This window comes from Accipiter gentilis, chromosome 17 (assembly GCF_929443795.1).
Source record: "Accipiter gentilis chromosome 17, bAccGen1.1, whole genome shotgun sequence".
NCBI lineage: Eukaryota > Metazoa > Chordata > Aves > Accipitriformes > Accipitridae > Astur > Astur gentilis.
In genome coordinates, this window is record NC_064896.1 from 52,144 (window position 1) to 66,143 (window position 14,000).

The window sequence follows — 14,000 nt, forward strand, 5'->3', positions numbered from 1 at the left end:
CTCCCTCCATCCCTAGCAAATATAAATTCAATGTGCAAAGCTTGCACTCCATTACTTGCTCCTGTAGTGAAATAATCTGCTTAAAATGTGAAATTTACTCACACAGACAGAAGATGGCAGGGGTTATAACTTTTTATCGGACGCTGCAGATGTTTAATTTTACACATTTTTGTAAAGAAAGGTATGTTTTATTTTTAATTTGCTGTTTATTTTTATTTTTTTTTTATCTTTAAAAAATGTCTAACTTGCCTGTTTGTACACTGATTTGCAAGAGTATTTTCATGTTTAGTAGGCTACCTTAACATAAAGTTTCCTCTATAGTCATCGGTATTGCGGCTATAAGACTGCAACTTCTATTTGATTTCTTAACACTCCTGTTTTACAGGGTGAAAATGAATCCCATTTGAACAGAAAACACTGCGATAAACCACCTTTATCCTAAAAAAAACCCCAGATTATTCTGGTTTTAATATAACTAAATTCTATTGAATGGTACTGTACATACAATGAAAAGGTAAATCTACAGACGTACTGGTTATTCTCGTGCATAAAAAAGAAAAAGATTTTTGTTAGCGTATACAATTATATAAACACTGAAAAGGAATTCAAATCTTGTCCACAATGTAGTATCCTGTAACGGAGAAAGAAACAAACACAGGAAAGAAAGGCGAGATATGCAATTACCATTTATCTGTACTCAGATGATAATAATTTAGGAAAATGCTGGTAGAAAATTTTTGCATAAATCATTTATTTTTCACAGAGTCGGAGCCAACTTGACACTTTGGCACTCTGTTCTGTATTTCAAATGCAGGTATCATTGATCAGTGGAAACTGGACCAATTATGGTGATTTTATTTGTTTATCATTGACATCCACAAACAAAAAGCAATTGCCTGCTCCAAATTAAATGCTTAAACATATTTTTTAATTTAACAATGCAATTTTGGCAAGATGTCTTATTCCCTCTTGAGTTCTTTTGTATAACCAATTTTTGCTGCAAAACAGTAACTGGACATTACCTTAACTTCCACTGCGATGTGGGGCTCAGAACATCTGAAAAGGAGGACAGGGAAATATTCTTCTATCTTCATAAGTGTCCTAAATATAAATGTACCGCTCTCACACCGCTGTCAGGTGATGGTTAAACCAAACTGCATAATGCTCTGAAAATCCTACAAGTCAGGCACCTTAGTTTCCACTGAGTTGATGCCACCTGAGGGTGCTTAGTACCTCATAGTGATATGCTTATCAGGATGTCTTTTACTGATAAATTAGACATGGGTGGATGATGCACTTCTCCATCTTGTAGATGAGAGAGAATAATACCCAGATTATCAATGAGCAGTGGGTCATGTTGCCATGGTTACAATGTGAGATACAATGGGTTTTCCCAGTGTCATTTTTTGGGTAATGCATTAAGGAAGGACTGCAGCTTTTACAATGTTTGATACCTTTTTTCTCCCATATATTTTAGTGTTAAGATGGCAGACTAACCATGGGAGACTGGAATTTCCTTGGAGGCATTTTAGAGGAGGTCCACATTCATTCCACTATTATTGGAAAGATTTGGCTAACAATCCTCTTCATATTTCGAATGCTTGTCCTCGGAGTGGCAACTGAGGATGTTTGGAATGATGAACAATCAGAATTTATATGCAATACTGAGCAACCTGGTTGCAGAAACGTGTGCTATGATGAGGCCTTTCCCATCTCTCTCATAAGATACTGGGTCTTGCAAGTTATATTTGTGTCTTCCCCTTCCTTGGTGTATATGGGTCATGCCTTATACAGACTAAGAGCCTTGGAAAAAGAGAGGCAAAAAAAGAAAGCTCAGGTAAGGGTGGAACTTGAAAGCACTGAATTAGAAATGACTGAAAATCGGAAAAGACTGGAGAGAGAACTCCGGCAATTGGATCAAAGAAAGCTAAACAAAGCACCTCTGAGAGGCTCTTTGCTCTGTACTTATGTGATACATATTTTCACAAGATCTGCAGTGGAAGTCGGTTTTATGATTGGGCAGTATCTTCTTTATGGCTTTCATCTAGATCCCCTTTATAAATGTCAGAGAGATCCATGTCCAAACACAGTCGACTGCTTTGTATCTAGACCAACAGAAAAGACAGTGTTCATATTATTCATGCAATCAATAGCGACTGTATCATTGCTTTTAAATATCCTAGAAATTATCCACCTAGGATTCCGAAAAATTAAAATGGGACTCTGTGGGCAGAATAAAAACAAGGACGACCCTGACAATTTCTATGTAAACAAATCTAAGAAATACTCTGTGATACCGCACTCTTCTTTGGGAGTACCCACCACCCCTCAAAAAACTCTTCCTTCTGCACTTAGCGGTTATACCTTTTTAATGGAAAAGCAAACTGACACTGCTGTCTACCCGGTTCTAAATTCTCCTCCCATGTTTCAGTCAGTGCAAAACAACTGTACAGAAAGCAGCAGCAATTACACCCATCGCAATCAGGAAAATAAATCGCCAAAGAGGACGCCAGCTACAAATGCTTCAGACAATCAGACTCGAAATACTAGCACAAATAATAATGAAGGCTTGCTTGGCGAGCTTGGGACTGAAGCGCATGATGTGCAAAAAGAGGCTGAAAAGAAACATTTCCTTGTTGTTACTCAGAATGCAGATATAGCTTTGAGCACGTGCTTGAGAAGCTTTGCTGAAATGCCATCTCAAACTTCACTGCGACCCAATACCACTTTTCCTATTACTGGTTTCAGAAGACAACATGGAATTGGTTCATCTTGGAACTGCTCAGCAATGGTTGAGAGTGCAGGAGCTTCAACAAATTCTCTTCCAAAGAACAGCAACAGAAGACAAAGCAGTTTCAGTGCAAACAAAGCCCAACTTCCTTATGAAAATTCTAGCCGAGCAGACACTCCTGACTCTACAGAGGAGGTGAGCTCAGAATCTAAGCAAAGTAGAAACTGCGATAGTCCTAAGCCTTTCTCTCTGTCTAGGCGACTGTCGCTGTCAAGTAATGCCAGCAGCAGGCGTGCCCCCACTGATCTTCAAATATAGTGTGAGTTAATCTGCCAATCGCACTAGTCAATGCTGGGATAATTATTGGACATTGCGACATAAGCAAGACCTATCTATAATAGTAGCTAAATTGCTCAACTTTAACCAGCTGTTTCACATAGATAGAAAAGTAAAATATTCAAAGCCCTTTGAATATTAGCTAAGTAACTTTTAAAGTCTCGTTACTTCCTTTGTAACGAAAGGATGGCTTAGACCTCAGCATATAAACTTCTACGCTACCCTTCCAGCTAAGAAGGAAAACAGACATTGTGTAAGTCCACATATTAGGAAAAGTCAGGCATAAAATCACAGCTGGTACTATTTAAACTGAATAAAGGTAGAAGACAAAATTTACAGTCTAATTCTATTTTACGAAGAACAGTAAATGACATTAGGCTAAAGATGGCACTGGCACTCTCAGGAGAAATTAATTATCTGTAAATATGTTTCTGCTTAATCTCTCTGAGAATTCAAACAGACATTTGATAGCTGTCTGAAAGCAGAATGTCAAACATATTCTGCTGTTTGAATTAAATACAAAAAGAACAGAACATTTGATACATGTATCACTAATTCTTTGACTCCACCTTCTGCTTTTTTTTTCCCAGTGTATCACACCACTGACTTCCTCAGCAGAACAGAGTCAATCTCTTATCGTATACAATTACCATTAAATACATTATTACACTTTTAAAGCATCATGAATTACAAATGAGTTGTGAGCTTTAATTTTGAAATTTTGCACATGTCCTGGTTTCGTCTGGGATAAAGTTAATTTTCTTTCTAGTAGCTGGTACAGTGTTATGTCTTGGATTCAGTATGAGAAGAATGTTGATAATGCACTGATGTTTTCAGTTGTTGCTAAGTAGTGTTTAGACCATGTCAAGGATTTTTCAGCTTCTCATGCCCAGCCAGCGAGAAGGCTGGAGGGGCACAAGAAGTTGGGAGGGGACACAACCAGCACAGCTGACCCAAACTGGCCAAAGGAATATTCCATACCATATGATGTCATGCCCAGTATATAAACTGGGGGGAGTTGGCCTGGCGAGTGGATTGCTGCTGGGGAGCTAACTGGGTATCGGTCAGTGAGTGGTAAGCAATTGCATTGTGCATCACTTGTTTTGTGTATTTCAATCCTTTTATTATTATTATTGTAATTTTATTATTATCATTATTATTTTCTTCCTTTCTGTACTATTAAACTGTTCTTACCTCAACCCACCAGTTTTATCCCCCCCCCACCCCCCCGCCCTCTGATTCTCTCCCCCATCCCACTGGGTAGGGGGGTAGTGAGTGAGTGGCTGCATGGTGCTTAGTTGCTGGCTGGGGTTAAACCACAACCTCGTAACACTAATAAACTAGCATTATTTTTTTTTATCAGAAAACAAGTTACTGCAATTTATTAATCAGAAATGTTGGATTTCACAAACCAGAAGGCTTACTATGGTAAAAAAAAAAGAAAAGAATGGTAGTACCTTCCTACTTTCAGTTACAATGTCAAAAAATATGTAAAAGGTTTATCAAACTGTAAAACCACTCCTTTTCTGGATGCTACAGGGTCCATCTGTCCCCTGAATTCTGACAGACTTTTAAATCATAGAATGCTTATAATTGTTTAGAAGGAGCATTTCCGTCTATGCTTTTTATGGGGGTAATAAATAAAGGACGTTCATCCACTTGCTGCTCCAGTCCATATAGCGTAAGGTGAGTTCCATGAAACATCTTGAAGTAATAAAGGAGGGAAAGATGAACAAAATACTATGTTACGTTTGTAATCGAGACTTCTATGAATGAAATACGTTCACTTGAGTTGCACAGCACTGACAGGCTGTAAATACTTAGTGAGGTGGTCACATATGGGATGCATTAGTGTATACACGTATATTTTTTACTAGTGGATTTGACTTACTGTACGCGTACTGAAAAATAATCTGTGAGATGTAGCGTCACAATGTTACGGCATCATTAAATTCTTAATGGGCATTTTCATTATGCTTACAAGCCAGCCATATTTCAGATTGGCTGAAGGCTGTACAATATTAGGAAAAAAAGGAGCCAGAAAACCTTAAAGGCTCTTCTGCTTGCAGCAGCAGCAGCATTAATTTGTCCACATAAGAAATACGCATTAATACTATTAAAACTGTAGTTTTCTCTCCAGCAGCTATTCTTCTCATGTCTAGTATTGCTCTATGTGTATACATAAATACAGCCCTATGTAATTCTGCTTACACTGTAAAATTTAACACTGTGTAATATACAGGAATGTATATAAATGTATAGTGTGATTTAGCTGAGTTAATGCTGCTACTGCGGCTTTAATTCTTGCATTTCTTGATGCGTAAGTTTCTGTGGGTGGTAACTGTGCTAATGCATGCTTTACATTTAATGTATCTGTAATAGAAAGCCTAGTACTTAATGCACTCCGCTCCCACTGTCTAAATAATAGAAAATTAGCATTTAGATGCTCACATATGGGATATGACATTTGAACTTCTATTGGTTCAAGACGAGATAACATAAAATCACAGCTGATTTTACACAAAACACAAGATAATTTGTTTTTCTGCTGCTGACAGAGGATTTTTATTAACTTTTGTTGTGTGGACATGGGTCAAGCATTCTATTTCATCGCAGCACCTTGCCAACAGAAAAGCTTAACTTAATTCCAGTGAAAATTGAAGACGTTGCAGAAGACCGTGTGGAAAGAGCGTGGAAAGACCCTAACATTGCAGGTGCAAGATTATTCGGTTGTTTCTTTTATTTATTTTTATAATCAACAGATTTTATCGGTCAGCAGGTACCGCAGCGTTTCAGAAAAATAAGCCGGTATAACGGCTTCCGGTTTTTAAACCAGGCTAAGGCAAAAAAGACTTTCTTTCCGACGCGAAGGTTTCACCGCATGTCACCCCTCGGAGCCCCTTGGGTAGGCAGCTCTGCAGCTGCAGCTTGCTGCAACTTTCTCCTCCCGCGATTTTTCAGTCAGCTCCCGTTCCCGCTCAAGCCACCAGCACCACAGTTACCCGATCTGACGGAAAGCCGCGCTGCCGGGCGCAGCGGCACCTCGCCGCCCGCAGGCACAGTGAATGCCAGGCGTCCCTCACGACAGGACGCGGGCCACCGCCCCCCCCACCTCCGGGTGACTCCCGCTGCGGCAGAGCGCCCTCTCACCGGGGGGACCCGGGGGCCGACCCTCGCAGCTGCCCCCTTGGCCGGCCGGCGGCGCGGCCCGGCCCGGCCCGGCCGGCGGCGGCGAGCCCCGGACCCGCCGAGTCCGAAACGCACTTCCGTACCTGGTGAAGAGCGCAGGGCGGAGCGGGACAACGGCCAGAGCTGCTGAGGCAGGGGCCGCAGCGCCGGCTTCGGCCTTTCTTTGGGCGGCGCGGACCCCCTCAAGAGAAGGAGCGCGGCGAGATGCTGCTGCGACGGCGGCAGACGCCCGCCCGCGCGGGGGCGAGGCCGAGGGCGTTGCTGCTGTCCCGTCGCTGTGGTAACCGCTGGGAAGCCCTCGCGCCGTAAAAGAGTAGGGCGCAGGCGCGAGGCCGGGTGCAGGCGCGCTGAGGGTTAGATGGCGCATTACAAGGTAGGAGGGAGCGAGCCGGCGGTGTGGGGTTGGTGCGGCTTACCGTGCCGTCTGCGCGGAGGGGCAGGCCGCGGACTGGTGCCGGCTTGGCCCTTCGTGCCGCCTCCGCGGCGGAGAGGGGGGCCGGCCTGCCCCCACGAGCCGCCGCCGTCGTAGCTGGGGGGGGTCGCCGCCGATCTGACCGTGTGGGCGTCCTCCCTCAGGCCGCGGACTCCAAGCGGGAGCAGTTCCGCCGGTACCTGGAGAAGTCGGGGGTGCTGGACACGCTCACCAAGGGTAAGTCTCCGGCCCGCGTCGTGCCGCCCGCGGGCGGCTCTTCGGGCGCTTCTGCGGGCGGGGGCCGTTCCCCTCGGGGCGTCCCGCTCCCGCGGCGCAGCTGCCGCCCTGGCACGGCTGTGGTGCGGCCGCCCCTCGGGCTGCCTCGGCGCTCTGCGCCGGCTCCCCGCCTGGGCGAGCCGGTCGCTCTTTCTCCTCAGTCTGCGTGGCGGCCGGCAGCCGAACTCGCCCGGGCGACTTGGTGCGGCAGTGGAAGTGGAGTCGGAGCCGGGCGGCGAGGCGGTGCGCGCTGGGGGGGGGGGGGGGTGGGCAGGGGGCCTCTCTGGAAACGTGGCCTGTGAACCACCCTGCGTTCAGTCCTTGCTGGCAGTTCGCGCGTTCGTTGCGCGTGGGTCGATTGCTAGAGGTGTGTGTGGAACAGGGGTGGTAGAGAGACGTAAGGGACAGGAAGGTGGTTCCTTTCCCCTTCCGTGGCGTGTGAGACCTCTCTTACTCGGCCAAAGTGCTTTTCTCTATGCTTGCTTTTGGAAACAGCTGAACCTCTTGGGGGCTGTTGTTCTGCCAGAGCTGTAATGCTTGAGACAAAATAACAGTAAATGTGCTCTTAAAAACAGTCTATTTAAAAAGACCCTTTCTTGAGTAGAGCTTGGTGTTTCTCAAACTAATGAACCTGTAAGTTTTGGGAGAGTGACTATCTGTATCGGAATGGGGAAGATAATGATGCTGAACTTGATGCATGCTTTGGCTTTCTGTATGGCTTGGCGTCTCTTAAATCCTTCTGAAGTCTTTTTGAGAGCCTTCCAATAGTATGTGGAGAAAGCCTGTTAATATTACTGCTTGAAAAACATGCTGTTTCAAGAGGGAGCAGCAGATCTAGGATGTCAAGTGAATAGGTGCTGCACTAAGACTCTTGGCCTGGTGTGTGGGTACCGCTTGTATTCTTTCTATTGTAATATGAAGCGTCCTATCGGATGGCAAAACAAGTCTTCCAAGCAGCATGGCATCCTGATTTTGTTTTTAACTTAGGTGCTTAGCTTAAAACCAATTTGGCTGTGCAGTTTGGACATCTGAAACTGGGAGAAGGGCTTCAAAGTATTTATGAAAGCAGACATCTGCTATAGCCATGTATGTGCCCCTGGGGTGAGGGGCGAGTGGTTATGTTTGGGAACTTCCCGAGTATCTGTGTGACTGAGTTCTCCAGATATGGAGTTGGTATGTGTATGGCTAGTTTTATTTAAGCTGTCGGGGTACTGCTGCTTGTGCCTGACCTCCCTGGCACTCTTTTGGCTGCTAGAGCCCTCATCTGTAAAGATTATCAGTGTCACCTACTCTGATGGTAGCCATTTATTTTTGCAACTGTAGGTGTTTAATGGAGGCTTGCTTTTGTATTGAAAGTTATAGAAGTGCTGATGGTGTCCTGTTGTTCAAAGATGTAGCTTAAGTGGAAGTAATGGTTTGTGAAGGGAGAGTCTCAAAATAGTTAAACTCAATTTTCCTGATGAAAGCCAATATTAGGATTGTGTGTGGAATATGTAAAAATTGTCTAGGCTGTTTTGTGTTCTGTGCTAGAATAGCCAAAGACTATGGTTAGGGGATAAACAAAAATTCTGTCTAGCTGTAACTGGGTGGGATGCTCTGTTCCCACCTGTACAGCAGACCTATTCTTTACACCAAAGTATATAGGTGAAAATCTTGTTAAGCAGAAAAATGCGCTATAAACGCAGCGTGCAACTTGTATGCCTTCTGACTTTTGGTACATGTTTTAAAAACTTAGAGTTGCATGAACTTCTTGCAATTGTTGAATATTTTCTATTTGCAGTGTTGGTAGCCTTATATGAAGAGCCAGAGAAACCAAATAGTGCACTGGAGTATCCTTTTTCTCTTCTGTGAATTGTTTGCAGAGACTTCACGTGAAACAGCAGTAGTGCTTTTGACTTGTAGGTGGAGAGGCTCATTTAGAAGACTTGCATTGAGAACATGACTTTTAAGGATGCAATTTAGGTAATAATTGCATTCTTACAAACTAACAAAGTCTGGTAGGATGAAAGAGAACTGTGCATATCAGTATGCCAGCAATTCTGAAGTTAAGTTATAGGGCATTACAGAATGTCATAGACCTGCAGCATTAGACTTGAGTACTTATAATATCTGTGGCTTCTGAAGTCAGCTTCTTCATGCTTCCTTCCCCACCCCTCCCTCCCCAATAATATGAGAGGGGAAGAAAATTAACGTCTTTTGTTTCTTGCTGTTTTTAAGTAGCCTCTCTTTTTGGCTATTGCTTCTATTTTTTTGGTTATTCCTTTTAGTTCTTCAAAACTTCTGCGTTTAAGAGAGGAAAAGAAGAGGAGGGTGTAGTAAAACATGTGAATTAGTCCTGTGTGTATTGATGTCTTGTTTTGGGGGTTTGGGGGTTTTTTAATATACCAGTGAACTTGAAAAGCTTTGTTATTTTTGTATCTTCATGCTGTAGGATAGAAAACACTCTAGTAGTCTTAAGTAGTTTAATGCAATTTTGGTCACGTGTATTGCAGCACTAACTTCATCATAAGTGTTAAAACCAAAGTGTGGTTATGCTGTCTAACTGAAGGAATACTTAACATCTAAATATCAGCTTTCTGAAGCATCATCTGGGAGCTTCAGCTCCTGAGAATCCAGAAATAGAGGCACTTCGCTTGGAAGTGGCAGAGATGAAAGAAAAATATGAAGCTGTGTTGGAAGAAAATAAAAAACTGAAAACCAAGGTAAAAGTCTACTTAGTGTTCCTCAATACTTCCATATTACACAAGAAGACTACTTTAATACTTAGAATACAGCTAACTTTCTTCCATTAGAGTAACTGATAAATGTTGTTGCATTGTTTAGCCGCATGGCTGAGGAATGCTAATGGAATTCATCATAGTGAAGATATTTTTTTTGATGGGACACTTATTGTGTTCTGTAACATAGAATAGTGTTGCTAAACTAGGGATTTTATTTATTTATTTAGTGAATGTGTATGTTATTGAGGCTAATCCCATGTCTTCATTCAGTCCTGTCTGGATGTGTTTGATATTATGTAGCTCATGCTTCCACAAGAGTTTTGAAAAAGAAAAAAGCTCATGTATCTATTATAAAGGCTTTCAAAAGGCAAACTGAAGGAGGAATATTATATATTAGTTTGTGTGACCTGGCACAGAGTTGCACGTGGCAGGATGTTACCGATGGAAGCACTTGTGTCTATGTGGAACAGTAATTTGCACTTTTGGGCAAAAACAACCCTGGTATTCCTTTATCTGCCACAACAGTGGATCTGACATGCTGGCTAAGGCAGAGCCATTCTTTAATGGGTCTGCAGACTGTCTGAAACAGCTCTGAGATGTGAACAACTTCCCCTTATGAGAGAGCACTGTAAACCTAACAACACTGAAGGAAACCATAATAAGCTAGTAGCTTATGTGCCACAACAGGTTTCCATGCGTTTGGTGGAAGAGGATGGCTGTTGTTATATGTGAACATCCCTATGTGTTGTTTTTTTTTTTACTGGGAGACAACCACCCCACCTTAGTCCTGGGAGAAGGGATTCTTGGGTGTTACGCCTTTGTAGTATTTCTTGTCTGGAGTGCCCCTTTGCTGTCCTAGTAATTGTCCTCCTCCTCTGTTAGCCAGTGTGAGTCCTTACAGCTACATTTGTTATTTCTTACTAGGAAATATGGCAAAGAGCAGAATTTTAGGGGGAGTAGCAATAGACCAGCAGTTCACTTGGTGTAGCCGACTTAAAAATGCAACTGATAGTAAGTAGACATATGAAAGCAGAGTAACCTGGGTCTTTCTTTAAAGAACTCTTTTAAAGAAGTCAAAACTTGTTCCAGGAAAGTAAGCCTTTCCATAACCATGGGTTTATTTGTGCTTTCACCTTCTTCAGCCTTCAAATGATAACTCTTACTTTGTGTGTTTACCAGTATTAATGTTTTTGCTTTTTCCCTTTCTTTTCCCTACCATCTTCTGCCTGTCATTCTGACACTGTAGAAGTTCACACAGACAGAATGCAGGGAGAACACTACTGTTTAGCACTTTTTTCAGTCCAGTAGCATAAAATACATGTCTTTAACTGTGCATTTATTGGTAACTTGAATCATGTCCAAATAGATGGTGGTTTTCCCTTGCATTCATCTGTGAAGATCTGTTCTTTTCCTTATATTTATTGGTCAGAATGTCAGGTATTTGGGTGGGGCGGGGGACAGGAAGTCAGTAGTTAGGCCCTTTGTGGAAAAAAAACCCCTGACTTTGGATTGTACACTGGCCATCTTCTGTGGTAAAATCTACAAGAACAGTGGTTCTTGTTAGTGGCATAGTGATTGCTGTAACTTAGTGTTGCTACGAGGAACACATGGGTATTAACTGTATGTACTTTGCTTATTTTCAACCTACTCCGCAATTTGCGGGAGAGGGAAGAATCTTAACTGAGGAAACTAAACTGGCATATTTCAGAGACTCAGTCCTAATGCTTGAACGGTTTTGAAGCTTGAGCTTACCTTTAATGTAACTGAGGTCAAGTAAACACCTTCATATGTTTCTTTGGAAATAACTTTACACGTAAAGGTCATACTTTAGCGCATAATTGCTTAGGCCATACTCTCCACAAAGAATAATGAAAGCTAGAATGATTACAGGGAATGTTAGTTTGGGTACTGTTGCTATGAGAATGACTGTTTCATTTAATCATATTTCAGTGAAATCAAAGCTTATAAGGCACTGATCATTATCAGTTGCGATTTGAGATGAAAAGTACTTAATGAGACCTAGAACAAGAAACAGGCAAAAATTAAGGGCAAGATCTATATGCTTGAAAGTGTGTTTAGAAAGCTCCCTTGTCATAGCTGCATGATTATACAATGTGACAAGCTGATGTTTTGAGGGAAGAGTTACTTTGTTGCCTGACTCGAAAATGGACTTGCATAAATATCAGTGATGGATTAAAAAATGGAGCACTTCAAGACCAAACGTTTTCCTACATTTCTTAATGTAGAAAGTGTCTCTGAATGTTGCAGCTAACTAAATTCCTCTCTTTAAATCCACAGCTGGCTCAGTATGAACCACCTCAAGATGAGAAGCATGGTGAATAACAGTAGTTTCTCCTTTAATGCCTTGACTTAATAAAGGGCTTCCTGAGAACTGTAGTCCTTTTTTTTTGTGTGTGTGTCTGTGTGAACTCTGCATGTCTACTTTGTTACCTTATGATCTTAAAGAAAGAAAAACTTGCAGTATGAGTGTACAGCTATTCTTGTGCAGCAGCAGCTGAAGAGTTTAAGCATACTGACCAACTTCCTTGGTTTCTGTATTTAAGAAAAGCTGATAGTTATGATTAACTTGTAAATAACTGTGCCTGCCAACTTGTGTAAATTTCATATTGTAGTCAATGGTCTTGTTAAGCTGTTGACCTCTCTCTTGGTTTTCTTTTGACTGGTGGGGGTGATATGACACAGATGGACCACTGTAAACTAAAGCAGGACCTCCAAGGTATGTTCTAAGTTGGTGCTCAGAACTGAGGTTAGCCTTGTACTGAAGCTGATAGGGTAACTGTCTACTCAGAGGGACACAAAAGGGGTGAGTATAGTTATGTTAAGTGATGGACATAGCACAATGTTGGAGATGCAAACTGAACTTACACTTTTTAATTTGCATGAGGTGTACCTATTTCCATGCAGTTCATGTCTCCAATCCTGTTTCAGAAACTGGGCCTTGGGAGAGTTGATCCAGATACTGCCTGGGCAGTTCTGAACAGAGTACAAAATTCTTACTTGTAATGGATGTCCTGGGTAATTAGAGTGGCACATGTAAGAGTACAATGCAGAGGGTTCTGCTTTCTGATTCATCTAACTGGGAAAAGAAAATTTAGGCAGGGCAGAAAATACAAGAGGGGTGTGTGTGTGACTTGTGATTTCTAATTTCACCTCTATGTTCTATGGCCCCTGTTTCCCTGAGCTGGCTTCACCATTCTTCTGGAATGCAGAATTGGCCTTCTTTAAATTTTTTTTTTTTTTTTTTTTTTTAAAGAGCTGCATCTGTCTCCTATCCTAAAACCAGGTAGTTTAAAGGCAGCTGATGACAGGAAAAACAAAGGAAGGGGAGGGAAAAAGTGCGGTAGTTGTCTTATGTATTAGATCTACTGGCTATTAGTTTAACTTTTCTGTTTCTAGGATGGGTTTTGCAGCTTGTCTTATGGGTGCGGTAGGATGGATCACAACTTTTGCTAAAGGCAATATACAAACTGAGATTGAGGGCTAATGAATGTAATAGTTGCTTACCTTACTACTGTACCTATTATTGATCTAAAGAGACCAGAAGAGAGGTAAATGAGGGGAAAATACTGTGTTAAATCAGTAAAACAACAACAAAAAAACCCACCCTGAACAAGCGAACAAAACCCTGGAAAAAACACCCAAACAGAAAAAATGCCCCACCTTCTGCAACGAGGGAGAAAAGAAAGCTGGCTTGTGAGTTAGAACATACACCTAGCACCAATTTGCAGCAGGTGGAAATAGGGAGAGGATAATGCTGTAGAAAATGCATCATACAGCTGAACATGTGCTGCAGGTAATGTGACTGAAGGAAGACGGAAATAAATGCTGTTTGAGGCACATCTCGCCAAAGAAGCGGCAGGCAGGTAAGGTGTTGACTTGTCGAGGTCGTCACGGGGCACAAAGGACTCCTTGGCTGAGACGTCGGCTGTGAGGGCAGTGGTCCACGCTTATGCTTTTCGTAACTATTTGCTTCCCTCTAAAAACAGTTCGGTCTTGTGAGCCTTAAAGGAGGAGTGTAAGGAAATAAAACCACTACTGGTTAAAATCTCAATCGAGCGGCCTGCCTGCGTGAGCGATGCCAGCAGACAATTCCTGACTATTTGATGAACGCGACGAACCTCGCTTCACAGATAACGTTGGCTGGGAAAGGAAGGGGGACGGCGTCTTCAGCGACAGCTTCCCCCGCCTCGGCTCTCGTTTCTTTTCGCGCCCGCCGGGCTGGTGCCCGCGGCCGGTCTCCGCAGCAGGGGCCCGGGGTGCCGCGCGCTGGAGGGCGGCGGGCCCCTCCCCGCCGGCGGCGCCCAGGGCCGCCCGG

General features: G+C 42.9%; 2 protein-coding genes across 2 annotated transcripts; both read left to right on the forward strand.

Annotated features, from left to right (window-relative positions):
* The first annotated feature begins 449 nt into the window (after positions 1 to 449).
* Positions 450 to 3,836, forward strand: GJA9 (gap junction protein alpha 9). The gene has a single exon (XM_049819733.1). It carries the CDS (start codon positions 1,499 to 1,501, stop codon positions 3,047 to 3,049), a length of 1,551 nt encoding a protein of 516 aa, XP_049675690.1. The 5' UTR covers positions 450 to 1,498; the 3' UTR covers positions 3,050 to 3,836.
* A 2,683-nt stretch (positions 3,837 to 6,519) lies between these two features.
* Positions 6,520 to 12,061, forward strand: MYCBP (MYC binding protein). The gene is made up of 5 exons (XM_049819735.1): positions 6,520 to 6,629; positions 6,833 to 6,905; positions 8,725 to 8,773; positions 9,517 to 9,646; positions 11,963 to 12,061. Exons 1-5 carry the CDS (start codon positions 6,615 to 6,617, stop codon positions 12,005 to 12,007), a joined length of 312 nt encoding a protein of 103 aa, XP_049675692.1. The 5' UTR covers positions 6,520 to 6,614; the 3' UTR covers positions 12,008 to 12,061.
* Positions 12,062 to 14,000: the final 1,939 nt, after the last annotated feature.

Bases quoted from the DNA above. Each gene is read 5' to 3' on its own strand.
- GJA9 (XM_049819733.1), top strand. From the start codon at position 1,499: ATGGGAGACTGGAATTTCCTTGGAGGCATTTTAGAGGAGGTCCACATT.
- MYCBP (XM_049819735.1), top strand. The intron at 8,774-9,516 runs GTATCCTTTTTC...TCTAAATATCAG, and splicing joins AAACCAAATAGTGCACTGGA to CTTTCTGAAGCATCATCTGG. The intron at 9,647-11,962 runs GTAAAAGTCTAC...TTAAATCCACAG, and splicing joins ATAAAAAACTGAAAACCAAG to CTGGCTCAGTATGAACCACC.